This window comes from Balaenoptera ricei, chromosome 2 (genome assembly GCF_028023285.1).
Source record: "Balaenoptera ricei isolate mBalRic1 chromosome 2, mBalRic1.hap2, whole genome shotgun sequence".
Classification (NCBI taxonomy): Eukaryota; Metazoa; Chordata; class Mammalia; order Artiodactyla; family Balaenopteridae; genus Balaenoptera; species Balaenoptera ricei.
The window spans coordinates 35,359,706-35,386,393 of NC_082640.1; the positions used below are offsets into that span (position 1 = coordinate 35,359,706).

The following is a 26,688-nucleotide window of genomic DNA, read 5'->3' on the forward strand; positions in this document are numbered from 1 at the left end:
ATTTGTAATAATAAAACAGTAAAATAATACTAAACTCATGGCAGGACGGTTGAGTAATGATGGTGGTAAGGATTAAGTAAAGTACACATAGTGTGTGCTTGATAAGGCAGAGTGGCTTTGCTTTGGGTTGCACTGGAAGGCAGGACCAATTTAAAAAAAAACAAAACAAAACTGTGAGATGAGAAAACATGTATTGTTTTAAGCTGCTAAATTTGTGGTCATCTGTAACATGCAGCAATAGAAAAAAATAATACAAAGGATAAACACAAAATTCCAGGCAGGGATATGTCTGAAATATTCACTTTTTTTTTTAAGTAGCTGAAATTAGGTTTTACGGGGATCCAATTACTGAAATAAGGAGTCATTTGTGCTGTCAATTCATTTTATCATTCCTGCTTTAGTCATCTGACACATAAGCAGTTGATTTCAATCCTGAGCCCCACAAGAGCAAAGATACACTATGTACAGAAGATAAACTGGAGTGCTCGTGGAATTTCTAATGCCCAATAAATCAGTGTTTCACTAAATAACAATTTCTTACTCCTCTTGACAGTTTAAGAGAGTAAAAAAGGAAAAAAATTAACCAAGACCACCCTTTCTGATAAATAACAAACTATCAATTACGTGTAAACCAAGATGGTAAGATGATCATAAATGGATTTTTATACATGCCATCACAGCACTTTCACCCTCCCATAAAACCTAACCCTATACACACCAACTGCTGTGCTCCTTCTTGCTAAATCCAAACATGTCACAGACTAGCACGAACTGCTTAGCCACCACTCAGCACTGCAATGTCCAAGGATCAGACTGCTAAAACTGATGGAATTAGCAGCATTCAAGGCAAGGCAAAGTTGATGGCACAGACTTCTGTCAACTGCCATCTCCCTCTCTCTCATTCATACAGCAGCTCCCCTGGTTAACCTGCAAGGAGAGGAGCACGTGCTTTTCTGCTCGTGATGCCGCACGTCTTAGAAGCTCCTCACTTAACTGCTTCTCGCTGATCCTGACTGGCTCCCTGGACCTCTGGCATTCATCCTATGACCTTTATCATTTATTTACTACATATATCCCTTGTTTATGTCCAAAAATGTTCTGACGGCTCTAGCTTGTGGCTTCTTACTTGCCCTTTGGCTCAGACATATTTAGATGCTGGCTGTTCACCGACTTTCAGACCCTCCTGATCAATTTCTGGGATCTGCCTGCCAAGAAACTGTTGCCTATCACCTGCTCACTGCCCATGCCTTTGGCCTGTGCCACCTAGTTTTTGGATATTTCTTGAACATCTGCCATTGCCCTGGCTCCAACATGACATCTGTTCTTACCAGTTCCTTCCTCTAGCCTTGAGCAGAAAAGCCTTATAATTAACTAAATAAGGTTTGAAAACTTGGTTCATATACTGGTTTAATTTCCTAAATGCTACTAAGCGAGACAGGTTTACCAAATGTTACTGAAGTAACACAAGAGGAAGTACATGGATTCACCTGAATGTGCCTTTCTAGAGACAAAATAAATCTACTAATAAGGTAATCACCAATCTCAACCAATCTGACAAGGTATCAGAACCTTGAAACAAACTAACATTTTACTTCCAATTCTTACCCGCTGCAAAAACTCAAGAGGACTGTATTTGGGCCCCAAGACGAAAAGTTTCTTTCCTCTTCGAGCCACGCCACTGAATACTCGAGCAAATGCAATAAAAGGCTCTTGGTCATTTGCTTCCTGGGGCACAGGTTTAGGGGTCTCACTCTCCACCTCTTGCTCATCACCTGCCAGAAGCCAAAGGATAATAAGTGCCAGGAATGCTCTCTCCAATCCAGGGACTGCTGAGAAACTCAGAGGGAACAGGGAATATGCTATATTCAGCCCAGTTTCAGCAAGGAAACACCAAGAATGAAAGTATACTGCTAAAAGCTACCTTTAAAGCTAAAAAGCCCAAGAGCTAAAGGATGAGTGTCCCAAGTTATGTAAAAATCCCGTCTCACCAAAGCCTATTTAGGAAAGCTATACCTTTCGGCTCTTCTCCCTGTGGACTCGTTTCAAGGGCACTCCCATCCTGGGTGGGCTCCAAGGGTGCTTGGCCCTGCGCGGCTGCCAGCTTCTCCGCGTGCCTTCGTCTTGCATGCTCACGCCTCTCAGCAATCTCCTCCTGAGTGAGAGGTCTACAGGATACCAGATACGTTAACACCTGGCAACATCAAGCATCTCTCAGTCTGTTCAAGCAGAGAAACAGCAAGTATTAACGTAGCTGGAGAAGATGATGGTTGGTCCCCAGTCCCATCCGGGCGGAAGGTTTCCCCAAGTTCTCTCCCTCACTGCAGCAAGAGGAGAGAAGGCCTGTCGGGCTTTCTCTGAGAATGCTGCGTCCCCAGCTAGTCTGAGCTTATGAACTGACATGCAAGAGCCCATGTCCCCACACAGAGCCACACACAACAGCATGGAACCTTTCTTAGGTACCGATGTTCCTCCTCGATAAGGCAAAGGACAGGAAAAGGAAGGGTGTGAGTAACAGACACCGGGGCTCAGAACACCCCTGTAGAGAGATAAGCATAAGACTTCAATGAGATTGAGGTTTTCTCCTCAAGTACAAAAATATATCTTCATGGAGAATTGAGGTCCAAGAAGAAGGGTCAGGCTGAACGCTGGCAATTCATCAGGATAAGAGGTCAAATAGTGATTATCAGTCATTGTGTTAGACCCAAGTACCACCAGAGAAAAGGCAGTGCGTGGGTGTGTCTGGCTGTCTGCTGGGGGGTTCATCTGGAGGGTGGGTCATGTTGCTTGATCCTGTCACTTTGTGCCTGCCTCCCCTGCTGTCCCCCACTGTGATTTTATGATTCCTGCTTCACTCCCTGGTCTCTGACTTGACACCTGGCTGATAATCTCGTCTCCCAGCCTGCCATTCCCCTTTCCCCTTCTCTCTCCTTAAGCACTGGAATCCATTCAGATGGCCATTCTGAGAGTGCACTGTCCACGTGCATTCTAAATGGCCACATGCTCTTGGAGATCCTGATGTCAGGTACCCTAAAACCCCTTTTTACTTTGTGTAGGCTACCCTGGGAGGTGAACGCTTAAGTCACTGACTGTCCACTGCTATCCTCTTCAGACACCTGCCTGCTAGACAAGACCTCCCACTAGGGCTGGACACCAATTCTACTCCCTTAGCACCTGCCCCTCGAAATCAAAGAATTCGGTTCTAGGAGTCGGCCCCTTCTAGTCAGACCCATCCCAATGCAGGTAGCAGGGCTGTGACATAAGACACAAAAAAATGAGAGCACGATCTTTGAGAATGGCTTGCTCAGGTGTCGTTAGGTAATCAAACCTGCTGGCAGTTTCGCTACAAGAGATAAGCTCCTCCTTACTGGAAGCTCTACATGTTAAAGGCCTTTCAAATACAGGATAAAAGCTGCTTCCTCATAATTTCTTGTCATGGCTCTTGTTCTGTCTTCTGGAGCAACATCCAACAAACCTTCTTCCCTCTGCCTTCCTTTCAATCATCTGCATTCATGCCCTTCTCCTCCCCCTCCCCCTTCTCTTCTTCAGGCTACACACTCCAGCTGCTCCTTCAATCAACCCTTAGATAACTTACCTTGTTTCTAGACTTTTGCTAAAATCTTTTACAAGAGTATCTGAAAAGTATGAATTAAAATATAAATGCAGAATACATTATTATTACTACAAACAGGGTGGGAAAAAAAAACCTGATGCACTTGTTAGCACATGGAGAGAAACTGTCTCTTCCAATGGGCTTATCACTATGATACGGACATTGTGTTCATCACTCTACGTATATTATAGCACATATTATCAAAACAAATGACACAGGTATTATTACTCCTAGTTTACAGACGAGAAACTGGAGGCTTAGGAAATTTACATAACTTGATCCAAAGTGACACAGACAATAAATGGAGGAGCCGTAATTCAAATACAGATATGACTCCAAACTCTATACTCGTTATCATCAGGCTATGTCTCCCATCCAGAAGGAATTAAAGACGATAAAATCATCATCACATTCAGTAAATGTGGTTTTATTTTAGCTTTGGTTAAGGAAGAAGCATATTTGTTCACATATATTAAATCCTCATTCTGCCTGAGCTCATAACCTGATTAGCATTTTATATTCACTAAGTCAGCATCACATGCATGCAGGCTTGCTGTCCATCTACATGCTTATCCATCCATCCAGTTAACGCCTACTATGTGCCAGGCACTGCTGTGAGCACTGGGAGTGGTGGCAGAGGTAAACAGAGCAGACGGAAGAGAAGTCAGCAAGGTTTTATATGAAGAACCCATTGTGTAAACTAGTATCTATTGAGAATAAAGAGGAATTTATTTGCAAGAAAACAGAGCTCTACTAGTCAAGGAACATCTGTGGGTGGTGAGTTACTGAGGCTGTAGCTGAGCTAACTATGGATGACAGTTCTGAGGGGACGGCAGTCAGCAACAGCAGGGATGAAGGAGACCAGAGGTGAGAATACTGACTGGAGCGTCAAATGGCAGACTGGGGAGGTGAATCTGGAGAAGAAAGGAAAAGAGGCAACGACACAAAACCACCCACCCTCAGGATTCCAAGCTGAATGTTCCTGCTCTGGCCTCTGCGAAGCTGGCCGAGGGGTAGGCTGGGAGAGTGTCAGAGAAAGGGCTGGAAAGCTGGCTGTAGTTGGTACGATCAGTAACCACACCACCAGGTAGCTGAGATGATGGGAACCAAGGGACCAAGGAACGCGGCTTCTATCTGAAGATCACATCTTGTTACTAAAAGAAGGTGGTTCTCAAGAAGGAAGCCGAGAGGAACTGCCTCAAAAACTCCTAGTAGGATGTTACCTAACAGGTACTTATCAGCAAGTTAAGTATTCAGCAAGAATTTGATAGAGTACAGTTGAGAACAGCAAAAGCAAAGGCCCAGAATCTAAAAAGGGCAGGCAGGTTGGAAGGTTGCCTGCCTAGATTTAGAGGTGGAGGTTAAAAAGCTGCACAGGATGACAGAGGCCAGATTCCACACAGTGAAGTAGAAGACCATAGGTTTTCAAGCTAGACAGATGTAGATTCAAAAACTGTTTTGGCCTCCTTCTAGCTATGTGACCTTGAGTGTACTACTTAATCTTTTTAAGGCCTCTTAATTTCCTCAGGTAAGACTGAAACATTAAACAGTTCCATTGCAGAACTGTTGTTAGATCTAAGTGGCATAATTAATGGTGAGGCAGGAATATTATAAGTTTAATAAACTGCAGCCAATTATTAGTGTTATCATCATTATTAATTATAACATAAAAGAGTAAGATCTGAGATGCTGCCTGAGGTACCAGGACCTTCTTCAGAAGTAATATTTATATCCTTTCTCTCAGGTTACTTGAAAGATTGTTACACAGAATGCCCCCAGAGTAGCTGTGGATAGCACAGAAGAGGAGCTTCCAAGCTCCTATATCGAGTGAATCTTTTCATTCCAGACACCAAAATCATACTGAAGGAAGGATGGCAAATGGACTGGCAGAGTTAGACACTGGGGCAGGGGAACCAGCTAGGAGACTGCTGCAATAATTCTCACGAGAAATGATCAGGATCTAATCATTTATACTAGCGGTGAGGGGGGGGGGGCAGTGCAGCTGGGAAGGAGGGGAAGACACATGACCAACTCATATGATGTAGAATAGATCCTCCAAGACTCTGGAAACTTGAGAAATGAGCCATCTCCCTCCACACACGCACAATACACGTGAAGATCAGCAGAGATACTCACCCATCCAACAATCTCTACTGGGGCAGACAAGACAGGCTTAGATTAGAACCTGCCTGATGTTCAATAAAAGTTAACTGTGGCTACCACTACTCTTACTGCTCTTCAAACTGACATGAATTCAAATCAACAGTCCCAGAGCTGATTTCAACAACCATCTCCTACAGAGGTATCACAGAAAGATAAAGTACCCTGCAAATCTTATGTTCCCGCAGGGGCTGCGGCGTATGAGTTCCAGGCTGAGGAGAGAAAGCATTACCTGCACCTTCCCACCCACACCCTCACTGCAGCCCCGTCAAACCTACACCACTTCCCTGGCCCAACCCAACTTTCCTTTTATCCTTACCTTGGCTTATTCTGAGGCAAAGCCTTAGCATCAACTGCAAACATTTTGGAAACAAAGATAATAACCGGAGCAGTGTCTTCGCTTCCACATTTCATAAAAGCTAAACAGACAGGAAGTAAAACTGTTACTGTTTTTTTCCATTATTAAAGAGCCAGATTTTTCTGAAAACAATTAGGAAGTTTAGAACATGGCATCATCTAAATACGTAAGCAACCTATAATGTTTTACCACTATGATAAAAATTGCATCTGGAAAAGTATAAAATTGCTAGAAAAATAGTAGAGCAAGAGCAAGAGAACTGGCAGAAATGAGGAAAGAAAAGCAAAACTGATAGGGTGGGAGAAGGGCTGGAGGAACTCCCACATAGAACTAAAGCTAGGAAATGGGCTTAACCACCCACCATAAGCCCTCAGAAGTGTTTCCTGTGGAGAAGGGATAGAACTGAGAAATTTTACCAAAGGTCAACAGTCAATAGGTAGCTTACTAATAAAATACATAAAAACCAGTAGCTTTTCCAATCCCTCACAAAAACAAGTTAGAAAATAAAACAGACAAAAATATCTTATCATGATAATAACCAAAAACCTTAGAAATGAATTAAGATTCAATACTATAAAGATGTCAATTTTCCCTAAGTCTATAAATTTTAACACAATTTCCTATCAACATATTGACATTTTTCTTAACCTACATAAAAAAACCACTGGTTAAGATAAAAAACCATCGGTTGGTAATTTTTTTAAAAAATCACCCCACATCAAAATAATTCACACATAAAGAATTCAACAGTAAAATTCAAGTAAGAAATAAAGGAATCAAGAATTAAATGCCTATCAGAAGTCTTGCCAGGGAAAACTTTGAAAGACTGTGAGGAACAAAGTGACACGCCCTGACTTCAATTTTTAACAGGATCACCCTGGCTGCAGTGTTGAGAAAACGTGAAAGGCTATCAAGAACAGCAGCAGGGATACCAGCTGGAAAGCTATTATAATAACCAGATGAGAGATCATGGTCCAGGGAGGACCCAGGGAGGCAGAAGTGGAAATGTTGAAAAGCAGTTGTTCTGGATATATTTCAAAGGAAGAGTAAACAGGATTTGCAGATGGACTGGATGCAGGGGCCTGAGATAAATGCGGGAATTAGGAGCATGCCGTTGTCATGCAAAGCCTTGAGACTGGAAAAGGTCAGCAGGTAGAAAACAGATGAGGTCCAAAGACTAAGCCTTGCTTTGGGGCATCCCACAGTTAAAAAGTCAGGGAGATGGAGAGGAACTGGAAAAAGAGATTAAGAATAAACAGCCAGCTCTGATGGCAAATATTTGGCTTGGCTTCCTAGCCTCAAGAGGCTATTAGAAGTTCAATCTGGAAATTCCTTATGAAAAGTTCCAGCAAAGCAGATTTAAAAGAGCCTATATAGTCAGTTAACTATTCTTGCTGGACCTATAAAAATAATCAGGCCAAATTTAATGAAACTAAACTTACTCTGCAAACAAATTAGTCTTAATTTGGCTATCTTGGGTAGAAATCAGGGTGACTTCAGAGAGAAAAAAATTATGTTTCAATAGAAACTATAATACACACTTGTGGATATTCGATTCTAGTTCTGTTATCATCTTCGAGGTTTTGTTTTTCTACTGGTAAACTGGACTGGATCCTGAATTCTTCTAGTTTCCTCAAATATTTGGCTACAACTCTCCAAAGTATCATTTCCAATTTTTCTCCCACTTTTGATTCGGAATCACTGAGAACCAAAGCTGCCCCTTTCCTGAAGCCCCGCAAACTGAAGCTGAACAACCTGCAATACACTTAAGAGAGACCACCACACAACATCCCATGTTTAGACAATCTTCAGGCCTGTTGCTGTGTAAGCCGCTCAGAAAGTTTACCTGAACACTCAACGACATCATCAACGACATTTCACACTGCAGATGATACTTGACTCTGACATCTAGAAATCTTGACTGGCTGCCTCCTAGGTTCAGAAGTTGGTTTATAATTTGCTCCAACCATTAACCTTTTTCTTCTGTCTCCATAGAAATGCCTCTTATAATACCTGATTGCTTGCACCTTATAAGCCTAACTTTGAGAGCCCACCTGCATCACTGCCTCCAGAAATGAATTTAACTAGACAGATCTATTGTCAGGACTGAGACTGGTTTAATGAGATGGAACAATCTACCAACTCAGCTTCTGGACTGTGACACTCCTTGAAGACATTTCAAAGGCAGAACTGTTGAAGAGCAAAATTTGCCACCCCAGAATGTGTTTCTTTGGCATGAGGATTAATTTAGGCTGATTATTTTTAAGAAGGAGAAGACTCAGGAAGTCCTTCTTTTTATGTCCCCTTAGCTGTCTAAAGAATTCAGATACGGGGCCTGGTCCCGGAATAGAGCTATCACCAGAAAAGAATATGCAGCTATCACTGTAAAGAATATGGGCCAGGTGTGGTGGGGGAAACCTGGCAGGACCTAGAGATCAGAGTCCACTCTGTGTCCCAGAGTCTCTGCACAGCCCAGCAAACATTCTTTTCAACCAAACTTTTGCTTTTCCATCTTCATGTGAATTGCCTTCCTCCCCTTTGAAGTCCTGAACCACTCACAGTATTTAAGGTGAGGGTTTCGGCCAGTTATTCTGTTTTCCTGGGTCTGTCCCATGTATATATGTTATTAAACTTTGTTTGATTTTTCTGTTTTAAAAAAAAAAAGAAAAAAAGAATAAATAGCCAGGGAGACAGGGAGAAAGTAGGAGTATGTGGAAGCCTAGAAGTCAAGGAAAAAAGTGACTCAAGGAGGAAGGAGTGATCAACCATGTCAAATGGTAGTGACGGATCTCGTCAGATGAGGATTGAGAACTGGCTGAAAGATATAACAAAGGACAGTCAACAGTGGCCCTGAGAACAGCAGTGACTTGGGGGGCAGGGGCTGCAAATTCAATAGATTGGGAGAAAAAGAATAGGAGAAAGTGAGTACATACACATGAATTTCATGGAGCCACACAGAGCCTGGAATGGGAGGATCCCTCTCATGGGGAGCGCATATAGGGGGCTTCAAAAGAGCAGCACAGCCCCTGGAATCACTTTTCCACAGTCCCTGGGGACACAGCCATGGTGGTGATACGGCACTTTAGGAACACATTCCTGGCTATTTAGGAGGATGGAATACAGCATGATTATAAGATTATGAAATGTGATCAGGGCAAAAGGTAGGGGTCTCAGAGCCTCTGGTATCCCCACTCCACTGGCAGAGCAAAATGTCTCTAGCAAAACTGAAATGTTAGAAAACAAAAGGCAACTGGTGAAATGTTTGTCAAATTGTTTATCTGTAGAATTGGCCATTTGGCCATTTAGCAAACTAGCATTTAGCAAATTGGTCTAGAGTAGTCTGGACTTAGGACAATCAAAAATATGTTACCTGCTGTGTTCATCTTTACCTCACCTGCTTTCAGCGCCTGGGTTTCCGGTGGAAGAGAATCAAATGTTTGCGATCCTGCGCACATCAGTTTCTCCACTCTCTCGGCTGTAATATCAAGGGGACTAGGAAGTTTCTGACACACCATAGCTGAAGTCTGTTGTTAAGGACTCAAAACTTTGAGCAAGTGCCCTCCACCATGGCAGAGATTCACAGTATGCACTAAATACTGAGGTGACAATGTATGTCTATAAGATGCCTGGGCTGTAAGGCAGCACTACGCCATATATCACATCTCAAAATATGGATACAATTTCAGGGAGTTCATGGACACTCTAGAGCCCAGAAAAGATCCTCGTGATAGACATTCTAACACCGACATCCTACGGAACAAGTGAGGAAGGACAACAGAGCTTAGGAGCCTGGCTAACTGTGACCTTTTAAGTCCTCAAAATCTTTTATGTGGTTTCATAGACTGGTATAGAACAACCATCAGCCACAAGCTATGATACAAGAAGGTCCCCCACCAGAGCGAGTGTCACTGTAGGGGTATGTGTCTATCACAGCTCTGAGATCCACTGCTGGTTCACTTCCAGGACACTGCGCCCCCAGCCCACTGCAGGGGTATGCCTGAGTACACACAGGTCAAGGAGAAGAAGATAGTCTAAATTCATCTATAAAATCACTTTAGTTAATGTAAGCCATTTAAAATCAAGTCTTTTTGGAATCACTAATGTGAGAGGAAGTATCAACAAGCTAACGAAAATATGGGTCTAAAATGAACCAGTGCTGTATAAAAAAATAAATAAAATAAAATTCAAAAATAAATAAATAGGGCTTCCCTGGTGGCGCAGTGGTTGAGAATCTGCCTGCCAATGCAGGGGACACGGGTTCGAGCCCTGGTCTGGGAAGATCCCACATGCCGCGGAGCAACTAGGCCCGTGAGCCACAACTACTGAGCCTGCGCGTCTGGAGCCTGTGCTCCGCAACAAGAGAGGCCGCGACAGTGAGAGGCCCGCGCACCGCGATGAAGAGTGGCCCCCGCTTGCCACAACTAGAGAAAGCCCTCGCACAGAAACGAAGACCCAACACAACCAAAAATAAATAAATTAACTAAAAAAAAAAAAAAGAAGGTGAAGAAGGCGGCTTTAAAAAAAAAAAAAAAAAAAAAAAAAAAAAAAAAATAAATAAATAAATAAATAAATAAAATGAACCAGTGATCCTAACACAAACATCTAAATTATCTACTTATACGTAAATCTTAGCCTAAAAGTTTTTATTTTACAGATTACTAAACAAAAACTAAAAACATTTTTAAAGAACATTCAGGTTGATATTAGTATTAGTCCTAGTTAATATTAATATACTCATTTTTAAAGTACTTAATACAGTTTCATGGTAGAACCTTAAATAACCCCAGAAGACTCTGGATGGAAATGCGTTATTTTCAGAGGATTTCCGGATTGCCAATAACACACTGGTTTTTCTTGTTTAGTCAAATCTATGATTTCATTAAAAACCATTAAAATAAAGGATACCAAGAACAGCTTGAGATATGGGAAGCCACTGACTGCAAATAGCATTGATCTGAACTTTAGGATCTGAATGCCGTGCCTCTCGGGCTCCAATTTTTAATCCTAAAGAAGTCACGATTTTATCAATTTTTTCTTTGTCCCTATAGTAAACATACAGGATGGGTGGGAGGTGAGGGGTGAGGAGAGAGAAAGATCACATAAAGACACAAAGGAGCAGTGAGGAAAAGGGACTCAACATTGTTTGACACATTTATTCCTAATGTATTACTCTTACTACAAAAAAATAAAAACGCTTGAAGGGGCTCCTGCCACAGGAGAAAACTGCTCAACCTCTACCCATACACTTCCAAATGAACTTTTCTTTAAAACGTCCCATGAAGCACCATTCCACAATCTCCCTAAAAAAGCTATGTCAACTGGTAAAGCAATTGTATAAATAAATACTAAAAAATCATTATTCCATCTCTGGAACAACTTAGAAATTTACTGAAGCAAACATTCTTTTCCATGTGTATCAGGCAAGTTTTTCCCCAAGTGCCCCATTAGTGATCCTTGATATCAAGCACCTTTTCTACTATAATTACTATTTTATTTTAAACTGAGCTTGTATAAACAAAAGTCTAATGTTTCTTTCCATCCTTTTATCTCTTCACCTCAGCACTCTATAAAATATTGCTGTTCTCTCCCTCCTGTCACCCTTTACTTGGGTTACACATACTCCTTTAAATTGTTTCCAAGCCCTGTAATCAACTCCTCTGTAAAGGCTCTGTTCATTTTTTCAGTCTATCTCAGCTTTCTGAAGTGTGACTCATCAAACTGAAAAGTGAGGCAAATTATACTGTCCAATTTATGTAACAATTTATAACAGCCTTACTTTTTCAAGACAGCATCATACAAACTCCATATATTTTCCAGGATCAACTGTACAAATAAAGGTTTCTTTCCTTTTGCCTGTAAAAAAGGATGAATGGGCTTAAAGTTCTGAATATTTAATCGGTATCTTACATATTCATTCTTGACATGTTTTATTATCAGTGTTTCATTTCTACTAGAAAATATTTACCCAACAGAAAAGTGGAGGAAAGTAGCTATAAGAATGCTCTAAACAGCCAATAATCTACAATCAGTAACAACCCACTGTTCTCTTCCTCCAGGAACCATGGACTTCACAAATAAGACCAGTTGCCCTTTCACTGCCATCAAAGAAATACATGATACCCAAGCTGAGAGCTAAAACTTCACTCTAAAATTTCCATGGACTTTGTTCTAAAGAATGTTCTTAAACATGAAAAATGTTCAACTTCAAGGAAGAAGATATTAAAAAAAACCAAAAAAACCCCAACTATTTCTCTTACCAAACTGTACAAAATAATATCAAGAGCACTTTGAGATGGATAATATACAAAGAGCTGGAATATAAACTGATACCCTCTTTCTCAAGAACTATTGGCAAGGTATTGGGAAATTAGGCCATTACCTTTGAATGCCTGGTTAAAAAAAGGTCATTGTCAAGACATAAAAATGTATTTATCAAGATGCCCACCACAGCTTTACTTAAAATATCAAAATATTTGTGAAACAGAAATAAAAATTATGTCCATTCTTACAGAATTTATGTAGATTCTACATTTATGTAGATTATGTAAATGATGATGTAATAGGGTCCTTATGTGACAGGAACTGTTCTAAAGACTTGTCTTGGATATTTCATATAATTATCATAACCACCCTATAAGTATTACTATCTCCAATTTGCAGATGAAAAAAACTGAGACAAATGTCACAGAACTAGTAAGTGGTGGAGCTGAGATTCAAACAGAGTTGGATTCTCAAACCATGCTCTTTCCCACTTCATACACTGGCTCCCTCTTAAATACACTGTTTACACTGTTTATAGAAAGCTTTTAATGGCAACGGAAGATGTTCACAATATGATGTCAAGCAGAAAAGCAGCTACATTATATAAATAGCAAAATCTCAACTGAGGGATGTATGTATCTATCCAGAAAGAATGAAAGAAATGAAAACCACAGCATCAGCAGTGTTGGCTTCTAATATTTTTTCTTTCCTGTGGCTTTATACTTATAAATACCTTCTTAAAGGAATATATATGCTCTTCAATGAGAATGAATTTATAAAACCCTGAATTTTACATTTAAAAAAATCTTCCAGAAAAGCATCCTCTGAGGCTATGTGATTCAGCAGCCTTAATCACCTCAATCGATACAATGAAGTGCTCCAGGGAGCACCTGCCTCTCCACATCAGCAAAGCATGGTGACTGACATTCAATGAGAGAAGGCCTCAGCTGAGACTAGGGATAAAGTGTGGGCCACACAGTGATGTCTGAAAGAGATGTCTCTTTATGAAGGGGACACACAAATGCCTGATGGAAAATATGTGTCTTCAAGTTCACATGCACAGGATCTGAGATTTTTGCTCCTCTTAAAAAGAAAAAACAAACAAACAAACAAAAAAACCCAGGCAGTCCTTTGTTCCCTATATTTAAAGAACTCCATTTAAGCAATACTTGGATATAAGACACATGAGCTTTAGCCAAATATATACAGTAGAAAATCCCTCATGAACTGACTCCCATAAACCAAGGCCAAATTACAGGTGTCTTACAGTACAGGTTTTCATAGGGCAACAATGTGACCAACAATCAACAGGGACATATGCCACATTACCTGATCAACCTTCATAACCTTCTTAGCCTTCATATTTATGTAATAATCTCCCCACAAGGTTTTCAAAAGAACTTCCTTTTTGATGCCAGTTTTTTGACTGTAGATTTCGGCAAAGTGTTCAATTCTGAAAGAAAAGCAAGTGTTCACGTTATTAATAACAACATAAATAAGTATGAGTACAGCTAACACTTGAGTGTTTCTGTGCCAGGTACTGTTCAACGTGCTTTAAATGTCATTTCAACTATCTTACAAGGTAGGTACTAATTATCTCCCCCATTTTACAGAAAAGGATAATGAAGCACGAGATATCACACAGGTAACAAGTGAAGCCGGGATTCAAACCCAAGCAGTCTCGCTCCAGAGCCCAGCTTCCTGTCCAACTTTCCCTAAATTCATGTGAATCAGAGTTCATGCCATACCTCCCTTTTTAAATTCTGCATGTGTAAAACAAGAGGAATAATGGCCAAGGAAATGCAGGCTCCAGCTGCCATTGCAGCCACGCCAACAATAAACTTTTTTTCAGCCCTTCACTGCTATAGGTACCTATTGCTCACAAAGAAAACAAACTCTAGAGCCAGAACATAGAGAACCAGAACCTAAAAAGCCTAAAGGCTTTTTAGCATCCGGGATTAAACAGGAAACAGATAGATACACACTTAATTAACTCTCTCCAGCCCTTAGAGAAGCCAGTTAGCACCAGGTCTGCTCTACTGCACACCCCAGCCACATGAGAGCGGGTCACCTGACAAATAATGATGCTGTATATTACAGCATCTGCAGTGTCTGGGTAAAGGGCCTAGGAAAAATACCTTTTCTGCAGGGAACAGTATGTTCCTACATAATCTAAGCTTTGAGTCCAACTCTCAAAGTACCAGCAACTTAAAAGGCGCCTGCTATATTCTCCAATGCAGAAGGAATCCAAAGTTAACAGATTCTAGACAATTCTTTACCTGTCAGTCAACAACTGTGGAATCTAGGGGTTAACTACAACCAAGTCCAATTAGCTGATATTCTCTTACGATAATAGAAGCCTGGTGGGAGCAATAAAAAGCTGCAGGAGTGGAAGTTAATAATTATGGTTGGAACCAGAAATATGAAGAGCATCAGGCAGCAGCTTAGAAGCAAAAATAGATGCTACAGAAACTGCTAAAGCTAAATACCCAATGCCCCCTCTCACTGAGGGCCAAGGGAGAGAAAAACACCCATCAGGAATCAAAATTCATATCATACAGTTATAAGCTACTAACATCCTGAAAGAGATGGCCTCAAAGGTCCATCATTTCCGAAGTAATTCACTATGGTAAGCTTTATTTCCCATTTGATCCAACAGTTATTTATTTAGTAGAGGTTTTTTTCACTTTTCCAAAACTTTAGTTTCTATGATTATTTTATTTATACTTATCATATAAAAATTTATATATAAATTGTATATATAACATGTATATAATATATAATTTATACATAATTTATTTATATATGTTAGTATCACTATATTATTAATTCATAATCTTTTTCGTCTTTTTGGAGGGAACCCATCTTCTCTTTACCAATTTTTACCTTACTCCATAGACATAGCTTTCCTACTCTGGAGGGCTGAAAGGAGCACTCTTGATCTCTCTCCCACTTCAATGGCTACTCCACAAGCAAAAAGAAGGCCAATGGCCAACACTTATTGGGCAGAGTTCCTATGCCTCAAAACGGAAGCAAGCTCTGTCTTGCTCCCTACTCCAGGGATCAGTAAAAAGAGCCAAGCTTCCTCCTTGACTTCCTGGAGTTAAGTACACCTAGAGCAAGGCACAGAACCTTCTTTCCAGAGGCAAGTCAGCAGACCCTTATCTCACCCTGGGCTTTCCATCTCTCAACACCTGATCCTGCCAGACAGGCTGCAATCCTCCATGCAGATTCGCAGAACCATTACAGGACCTACAGGAGGGAGACAATGGGAGGCAACTACTGTGGCCTGAGGTCCCAAGCTCATTCTCCAGCCTAACTCTACCAGGGAGCCCTGTTCTTTACAGTGATGCTTGCTGGGTCCTCAATAAATAGAGTCAACACTTTGATCATCATATTGGCAACTTGGGTCCATTCTTAGATGGTTAGCGCTGGAGATAATGACTGAGTGATTTGTATAAGCTTTCAACATAGTTTATATTCCTTGAACTTGAATTGTTTGTTTGCCTGACATAGGATCAATTTTTATATATCCTTCATTGACACTTAAAACAAATCCTGACTTTAATTATAATACTATTCATATGGTTTGTTTCTATTTGATGTTAAACTGTGATATGATGCAATCCCCCCAAACCACATGCCTGTGGATTTCTACTTATACTTCTATTTTTGCCTCATGAACTTTGCTGTTATGATCATTAATCTCTTTACTACAGAAATGTGCCAATTATCCACATAAAAGTGATCCTTATGCCAGATTTGCCATAAATTCTGCTCTGCTTATCATTAAGATCGCCAAACCTACTTTCTTTTTATTCACACTTGATTGACATTGAGCCAAAGCTTTGGTGTTTACCCTCTGTCCCTTATCCTTTATGTTTATTTTATTTAGCAAACCTCTGGAAATTTCCTTCTTATAAAAGACAGTATCTCCTCAACAGGGGATTCAAACATTTACTGTCATAACTGTTCTGATTAGGTAGATTTCTATTCATGCTTCTAGGATTTTTTTGTTGTTGTTGTTGATTTGGGCTACCCAGACTGTTACGTTTTTTTTTATCCTTTACAACAATGTGTCAGATATATGTCTTGTTTTTAACTCAAAAAGTGGTAAACAAAGATTTTCACAAACACTGAAACATACTATAAAATCATAAATTATAGTAAGAAATTGGCCATTTGCAAAAGTCCTCAACAAAATACTAGCAAACAGAATCCAACAGCACATTAAAAGGATCATACACCATGATCAAGTGGGGTTTATTCCAGGAATGCAAGGATTCTTCAATATACGCAAATCAATCAACGTGATACACCATATTAACAAATTGAAGGGGAAAAATCATATGTTCATCTCAATAGATGCTGAGAAAGCTTTTGACAAAATTCAACACCCATTTATGATAAAACCCCTGCAGAAAGTAGGCATAGAGGGAACTTTCCTCAACATAATAAAGGCCATATATGACAAACCTACAGCCAACATCGTCCTCAATGGTGAAAAACTGAAACCATTTCCACTAAGATCAGGAACAAGACAAGGTAGCCCACTCTCACCACTATTATTCAACATAGTTTTGGAAGTTTTAGCCACAGCAATCAGAGAAGAAAAAGAAATAAAAGGAATCCAAATCGGAAAAGAAGAAGTAAAGCTGTCACTGTTTGCAGATGACATGATACTATACATAGAGAATCCTAAAGATGCTACCAGAAAACCACTAGAGCTAATCAATGAATTTGGTAAAGTAGCAGGATACAAAATTAATGCACAGAAAACTCTGGCATTCCTATACACTAATGATGAGAAATCTGAAAGTGAAATTAAGAAAACACTCCCATTTAGCATTGCAACAATAAGAATAAAATATCTAGGAATAAACCTACCTAAGGAGACAAAAGACCTGTATGCAGAAAATTATAAGACACTGATGAAAGAAATTAAAGATGATACAAATAGATGGAGAGATATACCATGTTCTTGGATTGGAAGAATCAACATTGTGAAAATGACTCTACTACACAAAGCAATCTACAGATTCAATGCAATCCCTATCAAACTACCACTGGCATTTTTCACAGAACTAGAACAAAAAATTTCACAATTTGTATGGAAACACAAAAGACCCCAAATAGCCAAAGCAATCTTGAGAACGAAAAATGGAGCTGGAGGAATCAGGCACCCGGACTTCAGACTATACTACAAAGCTACAGTAATCAAGACAGTATGGTACTGGCACAAAAACAGAAATATAGATCAATGGAACAGGATAGAAAGCCCAGAGATAAACCCACGCACATATGGTCACCTTATCTTTGATAAGGAGGCAAGAATATACAGTGGAGAAAAGACAGCCTCTTCAATAAGTGGTGCTGGGAAAAGTGGACAGGTAGGTACATGTAAAAGTACGATATTAGAACACTCCCTAACACCATACACAAAAATAAACTCAAAATGGATTAAAGACCTAAATGTAAGGCCAGACACTATCAAACTCTTAGAGGAAAACATAGGCAGAACACTCTATGACATAAATCACAGCAAGATCCTTTTTGACCCACCTCCTAGAGAAATGGAAATAAAAACAAAAATAAACAAATGGGACCGAATGAAACTTAAAGGCTTTTGCAAAGCAAAGGAAACCATAAACAAGACAAAAAGACAACCCTCAGAATGGGAGAAAATATTTGCAAATGAAGCAACTGACAAAGGATTAATCTCCAAGATTTACAAGCAGCTCATGCAGCTCAATAACAAAAAAACAAACAACCAAATCCAAAAATGGGCAGAAGACCTAAATAGACATTTCTCCAAAGAAGATATACAGATTGCCAACAAACACATGAAAGAATGCTCAACATCGTTAATCATTAGAGAAATGCAAATCGAAACTACAATGAGATATCATCTCACACCGGTCAGAATGGCCATCATCAAAAAATCTAGAAACAATAAATGATGGAGAGGGTGTGGAGAAAAGGGAACACTCTTGCACTGTTGGTGGGAATGTAAATTGATACAGCCACTATGGAGAACAGTATGGAGGTTCCTTAAAAAACTAAAAATAGAATTACCATACGACCCAGCAATCCCACTACTGGGCATATACCCTGAGAAAACCATAATTCAAAAAGAGTCATGTACCACAATGTTCATTGCAGCTCTATTTACAATAGCCAGGACATGGAAGCAACCTAAGTGTCCATCAACAGATGAATGGATAAAGAAGATGTGGCACATATATACAACGGAATATTACTCAGCCATAAAAAGAAACGAAATTGAGTTATTTGTAGTGAGGTGGATGGACCTAGAGTCTGTCATACAGAGTGAAGTAAGTCAGAAAGAGAAAAACAAATACCATATGCTAACACATATATATGGAATCTAAGAAAAAAATAAAATAAAAGGCCATGAAGAACCTAGGGGTAAGACGGGAATAAAGACACAGACCTACTAGAGAATGGACTTGAGGATATGGGGAGGGGGAAGGGTAAGCTGGAACAAAGTAAGAGAGTGGCATGGACATATATACACTACCAAACGTAAAACAGATAGCTAGTGGGAAGCAGCCGCATAGCACAGGGAGATCAGCTCAGTGGTTTGTGACCACCGAGAGGGGTGGGATAGGGAGGGTGGGAGGGAGGGAGACGCAAGAGGGAAGAGATATGGGAACATATGTGTATGTATAACTGATTCACTTTGTTATAAAGCAGAAACTAACACACCATTGTAAAGCAATTATACTCCAATAAAGATGTTAAAAAAAATCATAAATTATAGTAAGAAATTGGCCATTTGCTTAGACCACTGTCTTCAAACCCTTTTCTAGTCCATCATTTATCTACACATACATACACATACAGACACATAAATCTTTGAAAATCTTGTTTTTCATCCTTTACATTCGTTTCAATCCCTCAGTTACCACAAAAGTTGCTTATAAACATCAAACTTTTCTTCATTATTGCTTAGTGCTTTTATTCCTGTATCTGTCATTAGTTATAATTTTAAAACACTGACAGTTTCTAGCACAACTTCTCCATTCTTGAATTCTATTTTAATTCATTTCCTCTACCGAATAACTTCAAACAAGATTCTCAGAAAAGATTTGCAGAACATGTTTTCTAAGACCACTGACCTATCAGTCTTTTGCCCTGAATGACGGCTTGGCCAAGTATGAAACTTCTGGGCCACATATTCTTTTGTGTCCAAGGTACCCAATGGATTAATGTTAATTGCAGGATTCTAAGACACTACTGCACAAAGACAAACAAAACTGTAAGGAAGGGCTTTTCATCGTCTTTTCTTTCCTGCCCCTGTTTTATAGGACTGGGGCCTCAGCTCTATTTATCTTAATCGGGAACTAGATCGTTGCTGCCACCCACACAAGTCAATGTGTTTCTGCTTTTTCAGAGCAGATTCTCCTAGAGTAACAACTATTAGCAGGACAGATTTAAGCCACACAGCCACTAGTCACACTTCTTAATCCTGTCCCACTATGTAAGAGTTTATAGAACCATCTGCTAAATTCTGAAATGTACTCATTTCCCACTTTTGGTGACAACTTTCCCTACTGAAGTTGCCAACTTTCCCCATTCACTGATATGTTAGAGGAAAATTGGAAGGAAATGGGTCTCCAGTGCTTTCATTTCCACCAACCCTTTTCCATAAATTAACATGTCAACTAGTTGAGAACAGGCACTAGTAGATCTATAAAGATGACTTTGTCTAATACAGGGGAATTCATTTATTGACTGAAAGTACGTAAAAATGTCCAAAGTTGTGAGAAGTTACCCTCATTCTATTCATTCAAGTCTCTCCCCATTCCTTCTTCCACAATAAACTTTCCCTAATTTATGAGATTTAGACTAAAATTCACATAAAACATTCAATTATTTATGAAAATCATTACAAGAAAAGGGCAAGCCCCTTACCTTGTGGCTCACTAGCAAAATTTACAAATTAAGAAATCAATAGGTCTGACCCTGTTATATGACTGAATGAATCATTGTACGTTTTAGCTCAAAGAAATTCTTAGAAATTATCTTAGACCTATATTCTTATTTTTCAGATGAGGAAACAAGGCCCAGAAAGATGACAATGGTAAGTCATCAACTACATATGAAAAGTACAAATTTTCAAGTTTGTAATTTCCATTTTCACTATATATCCATTATCTGAATTTATTTGTCTGGTATGACCTTTATAGGCACCAAATAAACCAAGGTATCTATAGTTTATTACAAACTAGCACAGAAAAATTATGGTATTATAATTTATTATGCTGCCCAAGGCAAAATGTGTTCAGTCAAAAGGAAGTTGAAGGGCAAGTTCCTGTAAAAAGGAAGACAAGGAACAGCCAAGGGTGGTTTCACCTGGTGTATTATTTCTGGTTCTATTATCCCTGCAAATTATATGTAAGGTTAAGCCTACAACTAAAGTAAATTTCATTATATCCCCACAACTGTTTACCCAAGCCGAAGACATTTTTCTCAAAATAAAAATCCGCTGAATTTTCTGATTTCACGGGTCAGTAATGGTTGTGGTTAGAAATGTAATCAATTACCTAGCACATTCAAAACTGATATCACTACTACTTGGCCTGAGTGTGTACATACCCAGAAGGGGCAATTAGAAAAAACAAGGTCCCTATATTCCATAGTGAAGATCCCATAGAAGCACTATGGTAAAAAAGCATGAACTTCAGTGCCAGGCAGACTTTAAACTTAACAACAGCTATGCCACTCAGTGGCTAAGTGATGTTTAACAAATCAATCAACGTCTTTGAACCTTAAATAATAAATATTAATACCTATTTAAAAGGATTGTTCTGGGACTTCCCTGGTGGCGCAGTGGTTAAGAATCCACCTGCCGATGCAGGGGACACAGGTCCAGGAAGATCCCCCATGCCGCAGAGCAGAGCAACTAAACCTGCGTGCCACAACTACTGAGCCTGAGCTCTACAGCCGGTGAGCCACAACTACTGAGCCCACATGCCACAACTACTGAAGCCTGTGCACCTAGAGCCTGTGCTCCGCAACTAGAGGAGCCACCACAACAAGAAGCCTGCACACCCCATCAAAGAGTAGCTCCTGCTCGCCGCAACTAGAGAAAGCCCACGCACAGCAATGAACACCCAATGCAGCCAAAAATAATTAATTAAAAAAAAATTGGAAAAAAATAAAATAAAAGGAGTGTTCTAAGAATTCAATGGAATAATTTAAGTAAAGTGACTAGCTCAATGCCTACCATATGTACACCCTCAATAAAGTTAGTTTCTTTCCACAGTAACTTCTGCTAGTGTAAATAATAAAAGTTGATAATGTATTTGCTCATATATGCATAATAACCTCCAGATGATACACAAGAAACTGCCAGGACAAACTAGTTTTCTGTGGGGAAATGAACTAAAAAGCTAAGGGATAGGGTGGGAGACTTTTCATTGTATGCATTTTTGTACCTTCTGAATTTTGAATTTATTCAAAGAATAAGGTTTAAAAAGTTAATTGTATATAACATCTACAAAGAGATGCAAAACTGGTTGAATACTCAAAAATCAATGTAATCTACTATATTAATAGTTAAAGATCAAAAATCATAGGATTATATTAATTGATACAGAAAAAGCATTTGAAAAAATCTGACACCAATTCATAGTAATAACTCAGAAAAAAAGGAGTGCAGGGGAACTTCCTTACCTTGACAAAGAACATTTAGAAACAACTTAGAGCTAACATTATACCTCTTGGTGAAAGATGGGGAACAAGGCAAGTATGTCTACTTTCCCCACTTATTCAAACAGTGCTATAAGTTCTTGCCAGTGCAACAAGGCAAGAAAAGAAAGGAAAATGGCACAGGACAGGAAGAAATAAAAGTCCTTATTTGCAGATGACATGACTACCTTGTACAAAATCCCAAGGCATCTGCAAAAAACTCTTAGAACTTATGAACAGGTTTAGCAAGGTGACAGTATACAAGATCGACACACAAAAATCAAGTAATTATATTTCAATACAGTAGAAATGAATATGTGAACACCAAAATAAAAAATACAATACCATTATAATTTCTAGAAAAAAAGAAAAATTAGGTGCAAGCCTAATATAATATATACAGGACTTAAATGCTGAAAACCACAAAATGCTGATTAAAGAAATCAAAGAAAATCTACACAAATGGAGAAACATACAGCCTCCATGGATTAGATGATTCAACATAGTAAAGGCATCAATTCTCCTTAAATTAATATACAAGTTTACCATGAATTTTCCACCAAAATCCTAGCAAAATTTTTTTTGCAGATATAGGCAAAGATTATTATAAAATGTATATGGAAAGGCACAGATCCTTGAACAGCTAAACCCATTTTGAAAAAGAAGAATGTGATGGAAATAATCCACCCAGTTTCAAAACTTATTATACACTTAGAGTAATCAGGGCTATGTGGTATTGGTGGAAAGACAGACACACAGATCAATGAAATAGAATATAATACTCAGAAATAGACCCACATAAATATGTCTAACTGATTGGGACAAAGGTACAAAAACTATTCAATAGAGGTATAGGCTTTTCAATAAATGGTGTCAAAGTAACTGGGACACCCACAGCCCCCAAAATGAACCTCGACCCAAGTTTCACATCTTATACAAAAACTTAACTCAAAATGAATCACAGACTTAAATGTAAAAAGGAAAACTATAAAACTTCCAGAAAAAACATGAGCGAAAACATTCAGGATCTAGGGCTAGGCAGACTTCTTTTTTTTTTTTTTTTTTTTAAAGCACTTTTCTTTTTTATAGCTATTTTATTTATTTTATTTTATTTTTGGCTGTGTTGGGTCTTTGGTTCATGCGAGGGCTTTCTCTAGTTGAGGCAAGTGGGGGCCACTCTTCATCGCGGTGCGCGGGCCTTTCACTATCGCGGCCCCTCCCGTCGCGGGGCACAGGCCAGACGCGCAGGCTCAGTAGTTGTGGCTCACGGGCCCAGCTGCTCCGTGGCATGTGGGATCTTCCCAGACCAGGGCTCGAACCCGTGTCCCCTGCATTAGCAGGCAGTAGGCAGACTTCTTAACGCCAAAAGTGTAATTCATAAAAGGAAAAATCGATAAACTGGACTTCCACTCAAATTAAAAACTTTGCTCTGTGAAAGACACTTATTAAGGTGAAAAGCGAAACTCTACACTGGAAGAAAATATTTATCAAACACATATGAGACAAAGGACTAATATCCAGAATATATAAAAAATTCTCAAAGCTCAAAAGTAAAAAATAAATAAATAAAAAATAAAATTAGAAAATGGGCAAAGGACTATACAATGAAGCAGGTAGTCAAGAAAATGAAAAGGCAACCTATTGAATAACAGAAAGTATTTGCAAATTATATATCTGATAAGGGGTTAATATCCAAAATATACCAAATACTCATACAACTCAATAGCAAAACACCCAAACAATTCAATTGAAAAAAAGGACAGAGGATATGAACAGACATTTTTCCAAAGAAGACCTACAGATAGCCAACAGGTATATGAAAAGATGCTCAATATCACTAAATGTTGATCATCACTATCAGGAAAATGCAAGTCAAACGACAATGAGCTATCACCTTACACCTGTTAGAATGGCTATTATCAAAAAAGGTAAGAAATAAGTATTGGTGAGGATGTGGACAAAAGGAAACCCTTTGTGCACTGTTGGTAGGAAGGCAAATTGGTACAACCACTATGGAAAATATTATGGAGGTTCCTCAAAAAATTAAAAATACAACTACCATTTGATGCAGCAAGTCCACTTCTGGGTACTTATGCAAAAAAACCCCAAAACACTTGAAAAGATATATGCACAACACCTTCATTGCAGCATTATTTACAACAGCCAAGGTATGGAAACAGCCTAAGTGTCCACTGATACATGAACGGATAAAGATGATGCAGTATATATACACAAAACGGAATACTATTCAACCATAGAAAAGAATGCAAACTTCCCATTTCCAACAACATGGATGGACTTCGAGGGCATTAGGCTAAATGAGATATGTCAGACAGAGAAAGACAAGGACAAATACTGCATGATCTCACTTACATGTACGATCTTTAAAAAACAAAACCAAATAAACAAGCAGCTTACAGATACAGAGAACAGATTGGTGGTTGCGAGAGGCAGGGAGTAGAGGATTGGCAAAGTGGGTGAATGGGATCAAAAGGTACAAATTTCCAGTTATAAAATAAATCAGTCATGGGATGTAATGTATAGCATGGTATAGTTAATAACACTGTATTGTATAACTGACATTTCTTAAGAGTCAATCTTAAAAATCCTCATCACACACACACACAAATTTTGTAAATATATATAGTGAGATAGAAACTAACTAGGTTTACTGTAGTGATCATTTCACAATATACAAATATTGATCATTATGTTGTACACTTGAAACCAATATAATATGTCAATTATACATGAACAAAAACAAAATGGGCAAAGGACATGAAAAGACATTTCACACAAGAGGATATGCAGATGACAAATCAGCTCATGAAAAGATGTTCAATATCACAAGCTGTTAGGAAAATGCGAATTAAAACCATAATAACATATCAGTACACACCTATCAGAATGGCTAAAAAAAAGAAAAAAGAAAAAAAAATAGTGACAATACCAAATGAGGGTGAAGATGTGGAGAAACTGGATCACCATACATTGCTTGTGGGAATAAAAAATGGTACATCAGTTTGACAGTTTCTTTAAAAACTAAACACACAACTACACTATGACTCAGCAAATGCATTTCTAGGCATTCATCCCAAGGAAATGAAAACTTATGTTCACATGAAAACCTACAGATGAATGCTTACAGCAGCTTTACTAATAGTAGCCCAAAACGAGAAAAAACCCAGATGTCCTTCAATGGGTAAATACTCAAACAAACTGTGGTACAACCATACATGGAATAGTACTAAGCAATAAAAAGGAACCAACCAGTGATGCACACAACAACTTAGATAAGTCTCTAGAGAATTATTCTGAAAATCAAATCCAGAAAAGGTTACATATTATTCAATTACATTTCTATAACATTCTTGAAATGACAAATTATAGAAATGGAGAAGAGTTAGTCATTAAGGAGGGGTTGGAAGTGGGAGGAAGTGGGTGTGGCTATATTAGCAGAACATGAAGGCTCTACATGGTGATGGATTTAATCAATGCTAATATCCTGGCTGTGATATTATACTGCAGTTCTGCAAGATGTTACCTTTGCAGGGACACTAGGTAAAGGAACAAGAGAACTCTCTGTATTCTTTCTTACGACTGTATGTGAATCCACAATATCTCAAAATAAAAAGTTTAATTAAAAAATCAATTGGATAGAAAATCCACAAAGAGATTTAATTACATTGAAACACTTACCCAAAGCCCCACCCATCTATTGCACTTGTAAATACCACATTTCCCTGGTCTGGAGAGAAGTAAAGGTGAGAATCATCCGTGTCCTCCAAGCCAGTGCTCCAGTCATACACTTGCTCCCCTTGCTCAGAATTTGGATTCACTTGGGATTCAGTCTCTCTCTCTGCTCTTTCTTCTAGCACTTTAGAAGTAAAAAGAGTTCCTGTGAGTGCATTAATCTAGGAGAGATGGTAAAATGGCAGAATGTCATTCAGATGCTTAGCACGCCCATGGCAGGAGACACACTGTCTAACCCTTGCTAAGCCTAGAATCGTAAGTCACAGTTTCAGCTCATATTAAGCACACATGGATGGCGATGACGTTTATAGCAATCATTAACTTATATGCTATCAACCCATTCTTTCCACACCCAGCAAAACTAAACTGGAAGGCTTTTGAATGGTCATTTTTGTGCTCATGAGTTGAAAGCAGACACTAATCTGTGGTATCCTCAACTTGTTTTCCAGGACCAGGGCCAGGTGTCACTAGAACTCATGGTTTCCAACCCCCACAATCTTCATTTATAACCTTAGTCAACTCCCTCACCATTTCTCACAGCAGATGTCTGAACTGTTTGCCCCTCTCTTCAGGCCCTCTTCCTGACCTCTAACCCCCAACTGTTTTCACTCTCAAGTAGGTAATCTGATTTCCTACCTCCGAGAGAAAATGGAACCTATTACTCAGAAATCCTGCAAGCTCCCCATAATTCAACCTATAGGTCCATCTATATCTACAAATACCGCCGGTCCTTCTCCTTCCGCTGCAAGGCAGGAGTATTTCATCTGTACCCATCCCTGACTATCTCTTCAGGGAACTAGATCCACTGATCCATTCTTTTTCACTGCTC

General features: G+C 39.1%; 1 protein-coding gene across 2 annotated transcripts in view; it reads right to left on the reverse strand.

The window, feature by feature from the left end:
- The window catches only part of EFL1 (elongation factor like GTPase 1), a 139,115-nt gene that overhangs the window by 96,006 nt on the left and 16,421 nt on the right, over positions 1 to 26,688 (reverse strand). For both annotated transcript variants that reach the window (XM_059912335.1, XM_059912336.1), the window contains exons 7-14: positions 25,806 to 26,020; positions 13,719 to 13,842; positions 11,905 to 11,981; positions 11,034 to 11,170; positions 9,523 to 9,645; positions 6,090 to 6,189; positions 2,014 to 2,165; positions 1,606 to 1,772 (exon numbers count right to left, since the gene is read on the reverse strand). In XM_059912335.1, the coding sequence (XP_059768318.1) occupies positions 1,606 to 1,772; positions 2,014 to 2,165; positions 6,090 to 6,189; positions 9,523 to 9,645; positions 11,034 to 11,170; positions 11,905 to 11,981; positions 13,719 to 13,842; positions 25,806 to 26,020 (1,095 nt within the window). The remainder of the gene's footprint in view (positions 1 to 1,605; positions 1,773 to 2,013; positions 2,166 to 6,089; positions 6,190 to 9,522; positions 9,646 to 11,033; positions 11,171 to 11,904; positions 11,982 to 13,718; positions 13,843 to 25,805; positions 26,021 to 26,688) is intronic.